Source organism: Herpailurus yagouaroundi, unplaced genomic scaffold, assembly GCF_014898765.1.
Source record: "Herpailurus yagouaroundi ecotype Mexico unplaced genomic scaffold, PumYag 160, whole genome shotgun sequence".
Taxonomy (NCBI): domain Eukaryota; kingdom Metazoa; phylum Chordata; class Mammalia; order Carnivora; family Felidae; genus Herpailurus; species Herpailurus yagouaroundi.
In genome coordinates, this window is record NW_024412401.1 from 39,617,243 (window position 1) to 39,638,258 (window position 21,016).

At 48.0% G+C, this 21,016-nt stretch overlaps 1 protein-coding gene across 1 annotated transcript in view; it reads left to right on the forward strand.

The window, feature by feature from the left end:
- The window catches only part of PAPPA (pappalysin 1), a gene marked incomplete at its 5' end in the record, with an annotated part of 243,324 nt that overhangs the window by 148,821 nt on the left and 73,487 nt on the right, over window positions 1–21,016 (forward strand). Inside the window, one exon of the mRNA XM_040481178.1 lies at window positions 20,780–20,893. Within this exon, the coding sequence (XP_040337112.1) occupies window positions 20,780–20,893 (114 nt within the window). The remainder of the gene's footprint in view (window positions 1–20,779; window positions 20,894–21,016) is intronic.

Below are 21,016 nucleotides of genomic sequence, written 5' to 3' on the forward strand. Positions count from 1 at the left end.
GGAAGAGGTACCTTGGCTCAATTTACAGGTTTGTCACAAGCCATGTGCTGTACACAGAAAGCCCTGAGATGTCAGTAAGAGAATCACAAAATGTGTGCATTCCGCCAGGTCTGAGCCAGCAAGTAGAGGCCATTTCTCTGTGTCTTCCTCCTCCTTGCATCCAGAGGAAGAAATCAGATGCCCAGCTGGTTCTTTGGACACAAGGGAGAGAAATCTCCACAAGCACTTACGATGCAGTGTAGGTAGTGCGGAGGGTCAGGGGAGGGAGGTGGAGGCAGACATCCAAAAAAAAAAAAAAAAAAGTAAGAAATAAAGGGGAAGTTGAGAGATGAGCTTATGGGGTGTGTAGGGGCCTCCTTCAAATGCTTGAAATTTAGACTTTATCCTAAGTGCAGAGGGGAGCTCTTTAGAGATTAAAAGCAGGGGGCTAACGGAATCGGATGTCCGTTTGAGGAAGAGGAGAGGTGTCTATTGAACACCTCCTGTAATGCAGAGCCTGCCCTGGGGGTTTAAAGCACGTTATAAAACTGAGGGGTTTCACTTCTCTCTAAATGAAGAGACTGAGTCTCAGGGAGATGAACCACCTCACTGATGGCACTCTTCTTTTTGCCTTTTCTTACGCCACACTGCTGGTATGTCATTGAAACAGCCTCCCTGGGAAATTTTGCATGGGCAAGCAATTCTCCAGTGCTTTTCAGATGATATGATTTGCAAAGGACAGAGAGAAATCTTGGACTCAACGCTCAGTGTTGAGGTCACTTCTAACAGCTTTCCTTTTCTTGCACATACTTCACCAAAGTGTGCATCTCTTCTCACTGGTGAGAACATCTGCCCATGGTGGAAGAAGGAAGACAGGCAGAAGGAACACACTGAAATGTCCGAGAAGATTCCAAGCAGTTCTCCCAAATACCCACGGGATGTGCTTTCTCCTGGTGGTTTATGAATAATTTTTCAAGAGCACATGTGTGAGTCATCTAAGGAGACAGAACACAAAGTCCCATGGCCTGTTATAGCCTGTCTCGTGGATGTAGGGCACCAAAATCCCTTCAGGGGAATAAGAAACAGCGCCTGCATCAGAAAGGAGTGCCTGAGCTGGTTGCTCTGACTGCCTGGGATTTATCATGGAAGCCTCAGCTTGGGAGGGACTTTAAATCTACAGAATTATTCAGGGTCCCAACAAAGGAGTCCACCACCAGACCCTCCTCCCAGCCCTCCCTTCTCCTTCCTTCACCCATTCACTCTGTCGGTCTTTATTCAAACTTATGAAATACTAGCTGTCCTGTTGACCCTGAAAAACTTGGAATGATAAGCTTTTTGAAGAAAAAAGATGAAAATCAGAATCAGGTCCACCTGGTTTCCAGCTCTGGGCCCACCACTTACCAACCCTGTCACTTTGGGCAAACCATTTCTTTCTGCTCCTACCCAACTTCCTATCCACAAAATAGCAGCAGTAATCCCTACCTGGCAGGTGTTTGTCAAGGATGAAACACTTGATTCAGAAATGTGGTTTTTCCTTCTAATAGCAACTGAAAGATTTTCTAATGAAATGCTTCTTTCTGCCTATGAAGGTTTAGCAATTGAGGGATCCAGTTAGAAACAACTGAGTTTTATCATTGTTATTTATTTATTTATTTATTTATTTATTTATTTATTTATTTTAAGGGCATACTCTTTCGGGCACAAACAGAGACTTTGAGAGTCTACTGGCCCTCATTTAATGAAGTTTTGACTTTGCTTAAACAGCTTCCCTAAACCTCTCCGTCTCCTGTGTGCTAGGAAATGATTCTGTTCTTTGGATTGGATATCGGTATAATCTTACTGTGCACCTACTATGTCCAAAGGATCATTTTCAGCTGTGGGTTGAGGTTGAGACAAATCACTGAACCCCTAGCCTTTAAGTAGCATGCAGTGTCCAGTAAGGACGGGACAAGGATGCCGAAATTGGGAAGGGCAGAAGTTGGCAGAGTGCTGTGATACATAGACGATTGGAGTTGGCGTTGGCCTTAGAGGCCTTGGCAGGCACCAGACATGTTCTGACTGACCAGGAAGGTGCCACGTGGACCGGGGTCAGGGAGGTGCCTGGTTTCAGGAGTGAGTCTTCATTTCTTGCTTGCCTCCTGACTTGAAGCCCAGGAACAAGAACGGCTTTGTGGTTTGGGGCTGTTTCCACTGGTTCTCCACGGAGAGCAGCCTCAGGCCTGCCAACCCACCCCACGGCCCCTCTAGGAAGATTCCTTTGTCTTCGGTCCAAGCCTGACCCACTCACATCTCGTGGTCAGTCTCCACGTCCTCTTTCCCTGCTCTCAGACTCAGGACCAGACTCCTTCCTTCCAGCCCTGTTACCCATTCAGGTTCCCTTAAGACCCCTCTCCATTCTCATTTTTCCTTTTCTTTCTTTCTTCTTTTCCTTTTCTTTCTCTCTCTCTCTATTTTTTAATTGTTTCTGTTTTAAGTGGGGGCACTGGTGTTTAGCCAGCACGGCCTTTGCTGTGTAATTTAGTTTCATGTTCTGTACCCAAGAAACATGTAAAAAATGTAAACAGCGTTCTCTCTCCGGGGCTGCAGTGCACTTAGGAAGCAATAGCCAGTCAAGCTTGCTGAGCCCGCTGCTCCGGCGGTATTGAATTCTGTCCCCAAAACCACATGTGCTCATTTCTCTATGTCTGAAAGTAAACTTTCTCAAGCCAGGCCCAAAGGATGGGGTTCCAAGGGGAGTTGAGGTTTGGCCATGCACGGGCTTTTGTTTTTGTTTGTGTGTGTGTGTGTGTGTGTGTGTGTGTGTGTGTGTGTGTGTGTTTGTGTTTGTTTTTCAAGCCCCCTATTCCCACCCCCTCCCACCAAGTAGCCTGGATGTGTTAGCTACAGACCCAGACCAAAAAGGGCTTTCCGCTCTCTCTTCCACCCCAGCCGTGGGTTTCTTAAAACTCCCCTCATTTTTCAGCCAGATCCAAGTCCCAGGAGGTCCTGGATACATTTGTGCATGTTCAGTTTTCCAGGGAGGGATGGGCTCCATCAGGCATATGAGAGGTGCCCCTGCTGAGCAGTAAGCTTCCATGCCAGGGCGGTCCCACAGAGACTTCCTGGGCTTCTGCCCACCGTGGACCCATATGTGCAGCTGGTGGAGGGGCATGCTTGGCTGGTGTCTGCATTTCTCTCCATACTGGGATGTAGCACAGTTTGGGGAGAGATCTGGTCTGCTGGCACAATGCTGCTTTCAGGAATGTGGACGCTGCCTGAGATGCCCAGCCCAGGTCTGCAGTGCTGTGTGGGAACAAGGTTCTCTCCGTGGAGAACCAGGGAAAGGGTATCAATTCAGTGCAGTGCGAGGAAGCAGAGAGACTGGGATGCATTGGAGGAACTATGGGCATGAGCCTTATGTCAGAGAAGGCAGAGCTGTTAGGAGCCCAGTTTCCAGAGCAACTTTCCAATAGACCTTCCAGTGTTCTATGTCTGCACTGCTCGCGAAACCAAGGAACCGTTCATTTTAATTAATTTCAATTTAAATAGCCACATGGAGATAGTGGGCTTGTGATTGGACAGAGCTGATCCGGAGCATATTACATCCCGGAGCTGCCACTTACAGTCAGGTCTCAGACGAGTTACTTGGCCTTGTCATCTGTAAAATGGAGAAGGCCAGTGGTAATGATGAGGATTCCACAAAAGAGCACACATGGAGCCCTTGGGGCAGTGCTTGACGTATGGTAACTGCTACCTAAATTCATTCAACTCAGTCATCACATTTAAATCCTCATAACCAAGCTGTATAGTAGGAACTGTGTTTCCATTTCATAGATGCAGAAGCAGAGGTTAACAGAGGGATCTCTGCTCCATGTGGTGGAAAAAGGAGTCAATCCAATTCTTTGAGGGTCTGTACCAACTGTCCCAATAAATTTTTTTTTTATTTCGTTTGACAGATAGAGAGCAAGTGGGGGAGGGGCAGAGAATGAGGGAGAGAGAGAATCCCAAGCAGGCTCCACACTGCCAGCACGGAGCCTGATGCGGGGCTTAAACTCATGAACCACGAGATCACAACCTGAGCCGAAATCAGCAGTTGGACGCTTAACTGACTGAGCCACCCAGGCGCCCCATTTCCCAATAAATTAAACACACACACACACACACACACACACACACACACACACACACACACAGTATTTCTCTCTATTCCAGAGTGAGATATGACATGTTAATCTTTTTGTGAAACAATGTCTTAAATCTTTTAAGTGTGCATATATCCTCACTGGAGGAGTTTTGCCCTTGGGGTACAATTTCCAGAATTCACAATAAATATTGGTCTCCGTGATCTCTCACCTGCCAAGCTTTCTGTATTGTTCCCTGTGGTCTCTAAAATCCAAAGGCCAGACCAGGCAGGGTCTAGCATGACTTTTGCCAGCCCTTCCACACAGCTCCCTGGCCGACAGGTGCACTCCCGGCAGAATGGGCGACCCGCAATCCCCAGACGGGTCTCGGGGTTTCCATTTCTCCTGTCTGCAAGATCCATCATGCACGTGTCCACCTCTTGGAGGCTTAGCTATCTATCCTTCAAGGTCTAGCTGAAATGGCACCTCTTCCATATGGTCACCCACCCAGGTGCAGCCTTCATTCTTCTGGAACCATCCGACGACCCGGAGCACAAGCTGCCTTGTAGTTTGCATTTCCTGTGTCCACAGCTTTTCATAGCAAATGCCCTGTGAGTGGCTAAGGGTTTGGGCTCTGTCATATAATGTGTAGGTATTTCCGGTGCCTACCACAGGGTTTGCTGCCCGGAGAGTACTCCGAGGGTGCTGATGGGTTCACTACTGAACAGTGCTGTTGGAAAGAGTGTCTGCTGAGTGATGGCTCCTTTAGATTGGCTTAAATGTACAAAGCAACGTATGTAAGTGATTCCCTTGTGTGGCCAGGATACAGTCCCCTGATAAATGCAATAGGGACCAGAGTAAGCAGGGCTTTCTTAAGTCTCCTGCTTTGTCTCCTCCTCTGCAGATGGGGCACATGCTGCCATGTGAGTAGGGGGAAGGGGCTTTGAAAGCCCACCCTGGACCCCACCTGAACTTCTCTCTGCTGCTCTGGGCCTCCCATGACCCTCCTCTGTGCCCCCATTCCTCCAGAATGTTAGCCACAGAAGCACAGGGGTTTACGTTGTTGTTTCCAAGATGAAAAAGAAGGCCTGGCACATAGTAGGCATGTGGTAAATATTAATGACTAAACCTATGCTTTGTTTTGTTAACAGCTTTGTGCAGAAAGTAGAAAACAGCTTCTGGAAGCTGGGCCACGGTAAAGGCCCTTTTGCCCCTTACTATTCTGGGAGAGATTAGGGTCTCAGTGAGGTCCCTGTGACTAGATTCCTACAGTGGTTGATGGAGACATAAGGCGCTGTCTTCTATCTTCTAGAGGTCTCCCAGTGAGAGGCCCAGCCAAGGAGAGTATGAAAGAGGAAGAGCTAGAAGGGTGGGAGGAAGGACAGGTGGAGAGAGGCGGGAGAGGGAGAGAGGAGGTGGGGAAGATTAAGGGAGGGAGGAAAAGCAGTGCTTAAACAATAATAAATGACAGTAAAGGGGTAACATGATGGCAATGACAGTAGTTGACCACAGTGACAGGAACCGTATGGATAGCAGGCTAGCAGGGTGTTTTCTCCAGGGGCTCTACCCAGAGCCCCTCGCTGTTCTAGCACATTTACACCTGCCCCACCCTGCCCCTGTGAGGCGGCCCCTAACTCACTGGTTTACAGGGGAGTAAATTGAGACTCCCAGAGTAACTTATCCGAGGTTCTGCAGCTGGCCAAGGGATGGGGCAGGGAAAACTAGAATTGGAACCCAAGCCTGTCTTCCTCTACAGCCAAGAAGAAAGAGGTAGGTGGGGATGAGGTAGAGAAATGTTAATTCTGTTCCTAGCATGTAGGGCAGTGTCTGAACACTTGCATGTGTAAGAGAATTTCTCAGCCTGGTCACAGCCCTCCTGAGTAGGAAGCAGCATCTCATTTTGCAGCAGAGAAGTTTAGCCCTCCCCAAAGGGTTCAAGCTCATGCTGTCAGGAAATGGCATGAAGCTGAGATTCCAGCCCACATTCTCTTGACATTAAGATGTGTGTGACTTCCGCCGCTCAGTGGAAGGTGCAGGGAAGTGGCAGGTGTAGGCATGGTCAGAGAGTTCACACTGTGGGTTCCAGATCCTGCTGGCCAGGGAGCACATCTCAGAACAGCTGCTTCAACACCCTGCTTCTGTGCAGATGTGTGCTGCCTTGGCCAAGGGCGCCACTGGGGGAAAGCATCACTCTGGACAGTCTCCGTCCCTCAGAGGAATGTGCTCATGGGGTGGTGAACACGTAAGTCAGCAGCGTCCATTGGGCATTTGGCGGGCCAAGTCCCCAGTTTGTATGTCACAATCACTAGCGCTACCTCTGATATCTGGAGAGGTGGGATCAGAGAGCAATGTCGCCTTTGTCCTTAAGAATGAGAGCCCATGTGTTTGCTCGAAGGTCAGCAGGACACTGCTAAAAGCATGACAATCCCTGGCCTCTTGTTCCTAGCATAAGTCAGTGCCCTGCATCCTTCGGGGCCCCTTTCTAGGAGAAATCAAGCTCAAGGCAGCCCGGGCAAGCACACTGCCTACTCTTCAAAAGCAAAGAGAAGGGAGCCAATCATTCTGTGGTTTCTGGCTCCTGCTCACCAAGGTTTCAGGAAGGGATCGGGGAACCCTGAGGGCTACAGTGAGTACCCATGGACGGTGCACTCTGTGGGGCCATCTTGGCATCAAGTGGGGGGTCTCTGCAGGTCATGTGACTCAGGCTTCATCATGGACATAACTTGGAACATACAGATCTTAATTAGGAAAGCTGGAGAAGAGGAGGAATGGACGGGGAGTGCAGAGGAAAAACAGAAAAGAACCTGGAAACTCCTACTTTTATGAACTTGAGAAAGGCTTGTTCTTTCAGTACACAGATGTTTTTAAGTGAAAAATCACTCCTCTGACCTTTCTTGAATAGGCCAGTGTGGTCAAGACTGCCATTAACCACTGTTCAACTATTCCTAACCAAGGGTTTCGGTGACCAGGCACTGAGCTTGGATGTGGTCAGCGCTTTCCTGGTTAACCCATGAACATCTCAGGGCTCCCAGGGAAGGGCTAAAAAAAGGTCTACGAGATGCCTGTGACACACTGCTTTGGTTTGAGTGGCTCTGAGCTGAATGGTGGAGACTTCCGTGTTTTAGGACTCTGCTCGAGAGTTGGCTGTGTTTTCTAATTCCACTCTAGACCCAGTAGAGAGGGCATTTTAAGGTGGAAGCTAACCAGATTTGTGTTCTCCATCTTTGGTGTGTGATTCTCCACAGGTGGTTTTGGGATGCTGGATTTAGAGCAGACGGCATTCGCTGGCCCTGTTCTAGAGGCCCCTTATCTCAGTATTCTGGGCTAGAACTGGGAGTGTTTCAGTGCTCAGTGGAATTCTCTAGAATGGGCAGTACCTCTGGACTCTGAAATAAAGATGGGGATGCTTCAGGATTCATATCTGGAGTTAGCAGTGCCTCAGGATTTTCACCTTATGCCGGCAGTATCTCTGCGTTCCGATCTAGCACTTGGGTTGAAGCTAACGGTTCCCTCTTGATCTGATCCACAGTCTACGCCGCTTTTATGTATCCTTATCTAGAATTCATTACGTTGTATGAATTCCTTTAGGTACAAATGCTTTTAAAAAAGAGAGATTTGAAAACGCCAAAGGATAGCAATGTGTTTGTTTGTTTGTTTTTAAAGCAGTATGCTCAGAACTGTGTTTGCAGCAGGGTCCATATCTCTAACTTTGTCCTTCACGCTTCTGCAGTGTCGTCATCTGGGAAACTGGGTTTGTCATGGCTTAGCCATGGCCCCATTTTTCCCCTTCCGTCGCCTCTCCTTCTCCAGCCTCTGCTCTCCAGAGCCCACATGACGTTAACATTTTGCTTTTCAGACCTGGTGCTCAGGCACAGATTGCCAAGGCAACTTTTTCTTCCATGCCTCTCCCTCAACCTGTGCAGACCTCAAACACAGAACCAACCACGCTGTTCTCTGAGTATTTTCCTGTAGAATCGTTTACCTTGACCCTCCCGCATGGGTCTGGGAGCTGTTTGCAAGAAGGATCTTACCTTTATTGCTTTTTCCTCTGGGATCCATTTTCACCAAGTAGACCATGGGGAATAAGGAAGCTGCACATATGTAAGTGCTATGTAAATGAATGAATGAATGAATGAATGAATGAGAGACAACAAAAAAAAATTGTACGTTTGGCTGGAAAAAAATCTTGAGTCTACCCAAAGAAAACTGAGATCTCTGGGAGCCCCCAAACTCCTACCTCTCACCCCTGAAGAATCTCAAGAAGGCCCCACAACCCACTCTCCCAACCCTGTCAGCATCTTACTGTTGGAGGAGGCCCACGTGCCATGAAGTCACCCACGGACCATCTGGCTGGGGATCCCGTGTTCCTCCTCTGCGACGGGAGATTACGTAAGCTGGACAGCAGCCTCCAGATGTTAGCAGTTTCTGCTCATTTTTTTCCCTCCCTTCTCGACAACAATAATAATAATTAAAACAAACATAGGCCTCATCCCCTACCCACACCCCTGAAATTACAAACAGGTGGGCCCAGATGCCCTTCCCCTCCAAAGGCCTCTTGGTCCTTAAGCCCAGCCACTGACCCTCAGAAAGGCCTGCCCTGCACTGAGCCGGACAGCCAGGCCAGCTGCCCTGGGGCTTGGGCCACAGGCCTCAGAAAGGGGATGTGGCCATGTCATGAGAAGTCCCTGTGCTGGGCTTTCTCTCTCCCCGGCTCCCACCCCCAAAGCCTTGGCCTCCAAGTTAAATGGATGTATTTTGGAAGACTAGGTGGCTTAAGAGATTAGTAATGAGATCCCAAGTCTTTCACTGCTGGGTCAGGAGTTCAGAGGCGGGCCCGGGTGACTGGTGAATGGCATAATTACGGAGCCGGGAGCAGGCCTATGGAGGGCCCCGTGTGAAATGAGCCCAGCCAGGGCTTTAAAGGGAGGTGCTGTCAGCAGCACAAAAGCCGACCGCCACATCCGACACTAATCACTCTCCCTTGTTAGAGGATTTACTAGCTGGAGAAGCCCAAGCCCCTGCCCGGTGCCTCCTCAAAACGGGCGTCTGGGTTGGGCACAGCCCCACGCCTGGCCCTCCTGTATGTCAGGTGGGGAGATGCCGTTGACCTCTTGGGGTTGCACTATGAGAAGTCACACTTCATACTATAGGAACTAGTGACCAGTGCCGTTTTTTTTCAGAGCCGCCACTGCTGTGCTGGTATTTTCTCCCTCACCCTTGGCCTTAGTTTACCCATCTGAAAATGGGTACGTGTGAATCTCCCTTCCACTGTGACACAGACTGGAGCTAACAGAGGTGGAAGCAGCTGGGGCATCGTCATCACCGCCTTGGGATCACCGTTCACACACTGTGGCCCTCAGTGTCCTCACTTATATCATAGGACAGAGACTTGGAGTAACATGGGCAGGCAGGCGCCAGACCCAGAGCTCACCAGCCACGACAGGTGTGGCTTCGGCAGGCTCTGTATCTGTAGAGTAAGTGGGGGTGGTGACACCGGCCTCCCAAGAATGTGAGGAGATGCCCTCGAAGCACAGGTGCTGGTTTAAACTTGGCCTTGCCACCTCTTCTGGATGCTCTTTCTCAGGTCTCTTGAGTAAACTTTTCCCTTAGAAGAAGGTTGGGACATCCAATTTCTGTCCCCAAGAGCCATAGAATTGACCGTGAACCATTTCTACTGTAACAAAGGTAAGTTTCCCCACCTGTAAAAGTGTTCAGGTGCTCCAGAACAGGGATGCCTTCCATGAGTTTCTTTGGTCTGTTCCCCTCGTAAGCCTGGCTTCTTCTCCATGGTCATTTTGATCAGGCCCAGAATTTGTACCCTAAACCCCAGGATTCTAGATGCTTGGGGGAGGTGCAGGCCAGAGGATATTAGATCCCTGAGGAGGGTGAAATACCTAATGTGTTAGGAATAGACCTCTGGGGCACTGAGGTGCTAATCACCCCAGAGCTGAGCCCCAAGGCTGGAGGGCATCAAACACCAAATTATCTTATCTGGAAGTGTCTCCTGGGTGGAGGCCCCGAGGTCTGCTGCTATTTCCAGAGCTCTGGGTGGGAGGAAGGAGGCATCTCTCCACTCTGCACACCCGCCTTGTACGCAGGAAATGCTTCTTTGCTTGATTATCTGTCCATGCCAAATAATAAATCTCGAAATTGAAAGAAAGGCAGTTCACTCCCTCCCTCCCCTCTATCTCTTTAAGGCAGGCATCAAAGAGGGAAGCTGCTCTGGGGCCTGGGGAAAGTGATAATTGTTTCTAATGGTTGGTAAAGGAAAGCCTGGCTTTCTTCCTTTCTCTCTTTCTCTCTGTCTGTCTGTCTGTCTGTCTCTGTTTCTGTCTCTTTTTTTTTTTTTCAGTGTATTAAATGTATAAAAAGGAGGTCCAGAGGAGGGGATTGAAGGGGTGTGTGTGTGTGTGCGCGTGTGTGTGTGTGTGTGTGTGTGTGTATGTATGCATGCGTGTGCGTGCTTGTGTGTGCTAACCCTTAGTTGCCCATAAAGTTCTCTGTTCAGGACAGTGGGGGGAGTCAGTTTGGAATAAGGGGCATAGGGAGGAGGTCAGGATGGATGTAGAAGTGAGAAGAATCCAGGGGGGATGTGGGTGGAGAACTACAGTGCTGTGCATCCAGTGGAAGTGGCCCTGAACCTCCAATCTGGACGTTTGGCTTTCCAGTGTCCATGTATGCATTAATTCTGATAAGGCACGTGAAACACCTGTTAGAATGCCTGATACAGGTTTTCTCCACTACCCGAAAGCAGGGTGCTCGCGTGATGCCTTCCGTAAGCCAAAATGGCATAAGGCAGAGAAGTAATTCCCATTCATTTATATGAAAAAAAAAAAAAAAACATTTGAGTGTTCCCAGACCCCCAAAATAATCTCTCTTAGGCTTTCCTGATACCTTAGGACACATCTTGCTAATGGATGCACAAAATACATGGAGATAAAGTGCAGATGCTCAGCGGTACAGGTCAGAGCTCTGGTGGCTGAGGCTGAGATGCCCAGTGTAATGGGTGGGGTGGCTCTCGCTGCTTGGGGTCTGCACTGCCTCTGTAAGACTCACTGCAAAACCAACACGGATGCTGTTTTTGCTTTCCACCTTTTTTTTTGTACAAACAAAAATCCTCTTTGGATTTCTTTTAGGTGGCAAAAACAGGTACTAATTCAGGACTTTCGTGAAAGCAAAGTGGTGCAGTGGACTTTTGGAAAAGCAGGGGATATACTTGTATGTAGTGAAGGATCAATAACATCGTTACGGTTGGCAGTTGATTTTCTGAGGCAACTAGTCTTTGCTTAGTGCTTAGTTTAGGCCTTTCACCGCTCTTCATGCTGAAGATATAGTAAGCAAGTGCCCATTCTTGCCCTCAGTGAGCTAACAACCAAGTTCAAAGATTGCAAACAGGTTCGCTTCCCGGGCCAATCCCAACCAGTTGTGAGCGGCTTGCCATAGTGTTTTTTGTGAAGGTGCTTTCTGAGGTCTACACTCGGGGGAAGAGCAGGCACCATTCAATTAATGGTGTCTGTCCGGAGCAAGGGGTTGGGGAGCCCCAGCACTGATGCCACACGTTTGCCTCAACTGGTCTAGCAGTGTCAAGGGCCATCGCACTCCTTGTTAGCCGTCAGCCTGTTTCTCATCTGGGAAGTAGAGGTAATACTCATTCCTTTCTCATAGGGTGGTTTTAAGAATTAAATAAAACCACAGAATCAAACAGGCTCTGCTGTACATGAGAGAACGTGCCTCCAATATCATTTATTATTATCAGCATATTTGTTACACATCGACTGCCTGTGAGCCTGGGTGGTGGGCAGGTCTGAACTTTGGTGCCCACAAATGAATCTTAGGCCTCCTAGGACCTTCCCTGCACCACATGGTTATTACCATCTCCACACACGGGGCTTCTGGATCAAATATGTCACCCCTGAACCATGTGTATAACCTTGGAAAAGCCAAGAACTGAGATTCAGTATAGGAGGTATTCACTGAACTGTGCTCAGTGCCGTGCATTAGACACCAGTGGAGAGGAGAGCTAAATCAGGCGTGAACGCTGTCCTCCGGACTCAAGAATGGAGATAGGTCGCCAGACAAGAAACCATGAAAGGTATGACCAGAAGCTATTGGAGAAGTCTCCACCCGTGGAGTAAGAAGGATATGAACCTTGAGTAAGACCACTTGGCTTTGACTCCTAAGCTGTGGGGAAGTGCCCAATGCCTTCCAAACCTTGGAGTCCTTATCTCTAAAATGGGGAGAAAAATGCTTATTCCTCACAGTTATGATACAGGCCAGGTGAGATGATGCCTAGGCAGCTCCCGTACTGTAGACTGTAAGAGTCGGTGCCCTGTCCCTCCTCAACGGGGACCCTGAGGAGGGAGCAGCATGGGCTGTAAGGGAGAGCTATGCCAGCTTTACAGAGATGGCTTTATTGCACCTGGCCCACTTGGTGTCGTGGTCCCATGGCCCGACTTGTGGCCTCCCCACCGGCTTGCTCTCCTACAATTTTCATATCAAGGAACCCAGCCCCTCTTACAGCCTTGCAGTTCTTGGGGAAATAACTTGGCATTGGATCTGCAAGCCTGAGGTTAAAATGTGGCCTAAGTAGAAATATTTGGAAACAGTGCCTGGTGTGTGTGTGTGTGTGTGTGTGTGTGTGTGTGTGTGTGCATGCGCGTGCGTGCATGCACTTGTGCATTTATGTGTATTGTTAGTGTCAGCATGCACCCCATGCTCCCCCTCCCTATTTCTTTTCCTCTCTTTTTCTATGAGACCCATTCCCAGGTCCCTTTGGGTTGAAAGAGGAAATTGGAGAGGACGGGCCAGAGATTTGAAGAGCACTTCCTCCCTCCTGTGATTGACAAAAGGGCATGTAAATCTGTAAAAGCGAAATTCAATAGAAACCTCATGGCATCTCCCCTGTGTGGGAAAATACCAGAACTCCTGCTCCCCCTGTTCTCCCTCTGTCTCCCTGCCTTTGTGTACGACGTGTGTGGGTGGAAGATAAACTGGATTTAAAAAACCCTTTGAAAGCAAGACATCGTTAACTCCTCTAATTGAAAGCAGTCTTTGGCAAAGGAGGGGCTTGGAGGCGGGTGCTGGATGGACTGGCTGGTAGTGCATGGAGTGGACAAGAGCCGCCAAGTCCGGGGCCACAGAGGCTCTGTGTCTGTCAGGCCAGGCAACCCCAGTCACCACCAGACATGCTGGCCCATCCCAGAGGAGCTTACAGCCAGTGTCTCGCCTCTCCACTGGGCTCTGTTCCCCATCCCTCTGTCAGATGTGACGGCTGGACTCAGATCTCTGAGGACACCCCCAGTACAAACATCCAATGATCTCAAAGCTTGGTGGGGGGCGGGGGGGAATAACCAGCTCTTTTGTAGCATGCATGAAAAGAAAAGAAAAAGAAAACAGAAAACACATTGCTGGAATGGCTGCAATAAATGTTTATGTTACCCCTCTGGTCGTCCTAGAAATGTGGCTGTGAAATTAGCCTTCTACCTCAGAGTACCAGAGACACGGGGTCTAGGAGTTGGCTCAGGGGCCGACAGAACAAGCCCACTTCATTACAGAGTCAACACTCATTCCAGCAACATTCACTGGGAAGAGGCTGGGAGTGAAAAGCTGGCAGAATGTCAGAACTGAAAAGCCTTTTCGGGATTCATCTTACCCTGTCCTTCTGCACGTGGGAAGGATGGGTATCAGAGGAAGTAAGGAACTGGGTCACCTCGAGTAGGCAAGACTCTGGCCTGGCAACCCAGGGCTCTTGTGACCCTCATCACCTGCCTCAGGGCAGCTTTGGGCTGCTGAAGCAACCTCTATTCAGGAGAAATCCCAAGTCCATCCTCCACGACAGCCCTGAGAGATGGGCAGGTGTGCCCTTTACAACTTAGCATCTCCCATGAAGAGTGTGGGCCAAGTTTGTGCCTTAGAATTGAATCCTGGTTCCATTCGCAAGGTGTGTGACCTCAGGCAAAGTACAGAGCCTCGATTCCTCATTTATAAAATGGGTATAATCATAGTACCTACCTCTCAGAGTTGTCATGAGGCCTGCACCCTTTAGTACACACAGAATCCTTAACAAAACACCCAGCCTAGGACAGGCACTCAGTAGCTGTTCCCGCTGCTGCTGCTGCTGTTCCTGAGGCATTACTGTGCCCTGGTGCTGGGTGATCTGCTAAGATTTCTGTGAGCATGAATAAAGCATGGTTCTCACCTTGGAAGTCTTCCGAGTTTAAAAGGAGAAGACTGGGCTCCAAACAACTATAATCCAACCTGACAAGCTCTGTAACCGAGGTGTATATAGAAAGAACTATATGGACACAAGAGAGAGCAATTAATTCTGCCTGGGGGGTGAGCAAAGGCTTTCAGAGGAGGGGTGACATTTGAGACTGGCTTTGAAGTGTGTGTAGTATTTCACAAAATGGGCAGCTAGTGCCGTGGAACGGGGGTGGGGGTGCAGGGAGAAGTCTGGGCACAAGCATCATGGCGGCAGAGTCCAGGGCATGGGAGAGAAAGAGTCACTCGGGGAGAAGGGAGCACCACGGAGCATGTGGGTGGTGGCCCACCTGCTGTGTGGGGAGGGGGAGAAAGAGAGCAGCTGGCAGTGAAGGCGGTGACATGGCTGAAACCTGCTCCCCACGGCCTTTGCCAGCTGTGTCGAGGGAGCTCCGCATCCTGTGGTCCACGGGCAGCCATGGGGGTGATGATCAGCAGGGCAAGAGGATTAGTTCTTCCCTTCGGCAAGTTAACTATGAGGACCGTGGATAAGGGAGAGCATGTGGAGCAGCTGGAGGCAAAGAGAGTGGTAACTGGTGCCTTCTCCATCAGAGGAAGGGGAGGTTTTGACCAAGACAAGCACCAGGTGTGGTGCTTTGTGATTGAGGACACAGGACACAGAATCTGAGGGATGAGAGTCTGACTTCTGGTGGTCCTACACAACTAGATATGATCTTGAAGGACTTATATACAGCTTCTGTGCCTCATTTCCTCATCAGAGAAATGGGACAATGATTCCAACCTCACAGAGGATAACTGGTATTGTGGATTAAATGATATTGGGGCCATGAGACCCTTGGTGGATGTTATTACTGTGGGTGTCCTTAAGCTCCTCGGGTACCTAGGGGTCATTCAGTACAACAACCACATTTCACAGATGGGGAAACTGAGGGTGGGAGAGATGTCCAGCTAGTAAGTGGCACAGCCAGAACGGACCCAGGTCTCCTATTTCCCATGGGTGCTGTTTGATGTAAGTGCAGACAACTATGAAGGTGATGTGGAGTCTAAGTCATCATGTTCAAGATGAGAGGTCTCACTTAAGGCCAAGGGGGAAGGGGGTCTCATGCCCCTCAGTTCCTTCAGGTGTTAAGATGAGATTGGGGGACAGTGGCTGCTCAGCTTCCATCAAAGACCTAAGGCTGGCCTTTTCCTGGAGAAAAGAGTGGTGTGGGCTCCAGCATTCATGCCTGCTCTTTCTGCCATGAATTCTTGGGGCAGAGGGAGACATCTCACTAGAGATGGTTCTACGCAAAAGACTTGGGCTTGCGAGTCTGAGCCCCATGTTGGGGTGGACAGATTACTAAAATAAATAAACTTCAAATAAATGTAGGATTGAGAGGGTACCAAATGTAGGTGAGGAAAAACCATCAGTCCAGAAAACTTTGCATTTTCATAATAATTCTGCCACTTGCTTACTATGTTATATTGTGCAAGACAACCTACTCCTTCCTTGACCACTGTGGGAGGAATAGTCTCAGTAGATAATTCTCCAATTCCTTCGAACTCTAGAAATCTGAATAAGACAGCTTATAGACGTTGCTCATTAGAGGAAGAAGGAGGGGGAAGTGTAGCCAGACATCTCCTGGCTGTGGTAAAGAGCTGTCCAAAGGCAAATTGGGCATGCCTATAAATGAGAGTGAGTTCTCTGTCCCTGAAGTAATCAATAAGATGCTAGGTAATCCCTTCTCCGACCCTGAGGATACTAAGGGAGAGGATACTAAGGGGCTTGTCAGCCCAACCACATCTGCTCTTTGCCTAGCACCATTAAAATGAATTTCTCTCCCCCTGACGTTCACTGACTCATTTGTTTATTACTGTAGTCATCCATCAATCCATTCATTCATTCATTCAATGAATATCAGCATTTTGGCCGGTTAAAATATTATTGTGTCTCATTTTATTGTGATAAAAACAGTTAACAAGAGATCTACCTTCTTAACAAATTTTTGTGTGTACAATAACTAAGGTATTGTTGACTACAGGTACAGCAGATTTCTAGAACTTAGTCATCTGGAATACCTGAAACTTGATGTCTGCCGATTAGCAACTACCTTTTCCCTCTCCCCCAGCCCTTGGCAACCACTGTTCCACTCATTGGTTCTATGAGTTCGACTACTTTAGATACCTCATAGAAGGGGAATCATGCAGTATTTGCCCTTTTGTGACTGCCTTCTTTCTCTTAACATGATCTTCTCAAGGTTCATCTGTACTGTCAGTAATGGTAGGGTTTCCTTCCCTTTTTAAAGGCTGAGTAATATTCCATTCTGTGGATAGATCATGTTTTGTTTATCCATTTACTGTTTGTTTCCACATCTTGGTGATTGTGGATAATGCTGCAGCATACATGGGAGTGAGGAAGGCAGAAAGGTTCCTCTTCATCCGTCTAGGGAAACCTGAAGCCTAGAGGCCGCCCTTGTTTTTAGAGTCCCCTCATGTTGTTCTACAAGGTGGAGCGATACCAGCACGGTAGGGTAAAATGTTGCTATGTTCGGCACCACCACCCCCACCCCCGCCACCCCGACAGTTCTGGGTAGGGTCATCAGAAGGCCTTGTGTGTGGTATGTGTGCCACAGTGGATAATTTGAGGGAGAAGAATGACTGGCATGAGAGGTACAGAGTGGGATGCGGGGTGGGGGGTCAGTTGGGAGAGATGGGAAGGTCACTGGAGCTGAGCCAGGGACACTGGAAATGATGAGTGAGGAGGAACTAACTCAGTTCCCGGGGCAGCTCGGGGAGCTCGAGTCCCCATGCCGTGTGAGAGGTAATTCTCCTTCTTGTTCCCCCATGAACATTCAGTAAAATCTACATTGCTCAGGAATGCGTCATGAAGTCGGACTTGCTTTTGTTGGGAGATGCAAAGAAATGGGTAGATGAAAACAGAGCATCCCTATAAAACCAGTCTCCTTGGGATCACCCTTGTATCCCTAGTGACCACCCTTGTGGCCAAGGGCAAGGCTATTGTCTCACGGGGATGTGGAGCACAGTGTGCTGCACAGTCTGAATAAGTGGGGGCCGAGTGAACAGAATTGACAAGGTCTATAAAAGCAGGAGGCTTGTGACTGTTTGCTTTACCTTTCCCCTGCAGCCTTCCCTCCCCTGCCCTTGCCTCCCCAGGAACATAGATGGTTTTAAGATCAACTGGGGCTTTGGGCAAAGGTTCAGCTGGATTTGTTTGTTCCTCCCTGATCCGCTTTGACTGTCCCTGGTCAGGATCGCAGCCAGCTTGAAACAAACACAAACTAAATAGGAAAACAGGAGAATAAAATAACATCAGTGTGTACCTCTAAAGCCCTGTCTGGTGCTGATAGAGCTGATGAGATAAGAGGAAAATGTATTTAAGCAATAAGAGGGCTTTGTTCCTGTTGAAGACTTCCCTGACCGTGAATGTTTTAGATGCAGAGATAAGTCCCCCCCCCCCACTGCCCCCAACTGTAGCACTCCAGAGATGTGCCCCACCACACTCTGCTGGGGACAGGCGGCTCAGAACACAAGGGGAAGGAATTCCAAAATGATACATGTCGAATTGCTGGCCTGGATTTCAAATGCCGTAGATAGTTTATGCAAAGTCTCACACTGTTGTAAAATGTAACACAATCCACTGGCAGATCTGCCTAAGCTAGGTCCCAGTTGTTTTTGAGAAACATAAATAAACTTGAAGATGTCTTCCAGCCTGTTAAAGTGGCCATTTTGCCCATAGTCTCCTTGGTATTAGGCTTCTAGAGATTTGAATAACAGAAGCCGATGAGATGGTTGATGTTTGGCATACTCTCTCCTCTCCTTAAGATGTTTCCTGTGACATTTGGGAAAGCCATACTGTATGCCCAGGACCCACTGGCTTCCTTGGGGGGGGGAGGGAAACTTTGGCAATAAACGAGTTTCAACACTCTTCAATGTTCTTAAAGCAGTAAAGATCTTTTCTTAAAGGAAACATTACAAGGCAGCTTGATACGTAAGACAGAGGAGTGGAGATGCTACAAGTGGAGCATCAGAGGGGCAGAAAGGGGGCAGATCTCACATCCTGACCCCCAGGCTGGCACCTCCAAGGAACCCTGTGAATCCACAAGTGACACCTTGAAAACCTGTGACTCAATCCAACATTCAAATGTGTAAGATAAACCAGGGTCTCCTTAATTGAGGCCAGTATGCCACCGCACATCACTCTCCGGGTGACTTCTCCATGATTCTCCAAACTTGATTAAGTGACTTATCTTCCTCTCTTTGGGGTTTCAGGAATGAATTGATGAAGATGTTAGCAGGAAGGGAAACTGGATGAAGGATCCATTTGGACTCTGTGTGACCTTTGCAACTTTTCTGTAGATATAAAATTCCTCCAACCCAAAAACTCATTTAAAAAAATACCAAAGCATTGATGATTGCAATTGTAAATTGCAGACAGTCACACATCAAGTATTTTACCTTGACTTTGACTAGTGAATTTGATGTATGACTTTTCTACTACCTGTTTAATTCTTCTGTACTCATCTATAGGAATCTCTGGGCAATATATGGTTTTGCCTTGTGTGATTTTTTTTTTAAGTTTATTTATTTTGAGAGAGACAGAGTGTGAGCGGGGTGGGGGGGACAGAAAGAGAGGGAAAGACAGAGAATCTCAGGCAGGCTCTGCACTGGCAGCACAGAGCCCATGTGGGGCTCGAACTCACGAAAACTGTGAGATCATGATCTGAGCCAAAACCCAGAGTTGGACGCTTAACCATCTGAGCCACCTAGCTGTCCCTCGCTTTGTGTGATTTTTATAAATGGCATCATCTTGTACTTGTCCATTTACACTTCGTTCCTTTTTTTTAAGTTTATTTATTTTGAGAGAGAGAGAGAGAGAGAAAGGGAGGGGCAGAGAGAGGAGACAGAGAATCCCAAGCAGGCTCTGCTCTGTCAGCGCGGAGCCCCACATGGGGCTTGAACCCACAAACTGTGAGATCATGCCCTGAGCCAAAACCAAGGGTCAGTCATTTAACTGACCAAGCCACGCAGCCACCCCCATTCCTTTCTTTTTATTTTAATTCAATATTATGCTTCTTGCAATCCCTCCATTGCTATCTTGAACTCAGGAGTAGGGCTTCCATTTTGAGTGGCCAGGACCCATACCAGACCTGTTGTTGAATATTTCTAGTATCATCCCTGTGTATGAATCTAATTCAGGCCTCTTAGTAGTCTTTTGCTGTATAAAAATATGTCACGTGAATATTTCTTGTTTGATGCATCACTTCCCCAACAGATAACATATAAACTATGCCCAGTCTTTTGCTACTCAGATATTGCTGGGATAGATATCCTTGATCCTTATATATAGTTTTTCTTATTCCCCTCTTTTTTGTTGTACGTGTATTATTGTTTACTATGATCGATAGTATCTTATTTTTTTTTTCCCACAGCTTCTAAGAGTCTTAGCGTCTGCTAGGTCAGCCTTTTTTTGCAGATAAGTCCTCTGAGCCCTGCATGCATGGAATGACAGGCCCAAATCCACAGGGGAGTTTTGAGAGAGGAACCACATTAGAGGTCAGAGGAAAAACACAAATGTGGGATGGCCTTCTGCAAGAGGCCTGAGCCATGTCACGAACAAGTCTGTTGCCCCTACCCTTTTTCATCATAGAACTCTTCGGTTTTCTACTTTACAGTTGTGTGTGCCTACGTGATAACTATGTGCACATGTTGTCAACTGCGAGCCCCTCAGCATCTGTCTTGTCCTGGAGTGCTTGGCACGTAGCAGTTTCCCAATAAATATGACTAGAATAAATGAATGAACCAATGAATGAAATCATATTTGAATACACAAGAAACTCCTAAGTCTGAAGAATTCTACTTGTCTGTGTTTGCTTCGTGTTTTTTTAACCACCATTTGTTACATATGTCATTGAGAATGTAGGGGGAATGGCCACTGGAGGATAGGCACATACTGTCATAGTCTTTTCTTTATTCTTAATACAGCTCTGAACACGATTTACAGATTTGTTCTAAGTTGGTCGGCTTGGTATTCAAGACTGTGAGATCCAACCCCTTGTCCTGCCTTTTCTGCCATTTTGCTCAAGCTCTAAGAACACCAGGCAACTTACCACAGCCTAAGCATTCTGGGTTTCTGCTTTCCTCCAAGCCTTTGTTCCTGCTCCCTGTATCTGCCATACCCTTCCCCTGTGTCTATTCTTTAAGACCCAACTCAGATGTCAACTCCTGCAGGATTTGTCCCCATGAGAATGTCCTTGTTGCGTCTCCCACCAAACGTGTTATCTGCTGTTTCCTTCACAGTGTTGAGATTCCCTGCTCTACATTAGGACGTGGGCTCCTGGAACAGATGACCCCCGTCTGTGCATCCCCGTTTCTTCCTGTGGTGCTAAGAAAAAAATAGATGGATAGGAAACATGTATCAAATTGAACTTAATCCAACCTCTCAGACCCTTGAAAACATTTTTTTCTTTATCTTTTTTCAGGTGTGTCGAACCAAGGTGATAGATCTCAGTGAAGGCATTTCCCAGCATGCCTGGTACCCTTGTACCATCAGCTACCCATACTCCCAGCTGGCTCAGACCACTTTCTGGCTCCGGGTAAGCCAAAGCTTGAAGAGCCTTAGAATCTCCAGCAGTGACCACCCCCCTCCCCCAGGAAGCACCAACTCCTGTGACCCTTTCTCAAGATGGTTTGTCTACTCACTGAGGGTGTTAATTATA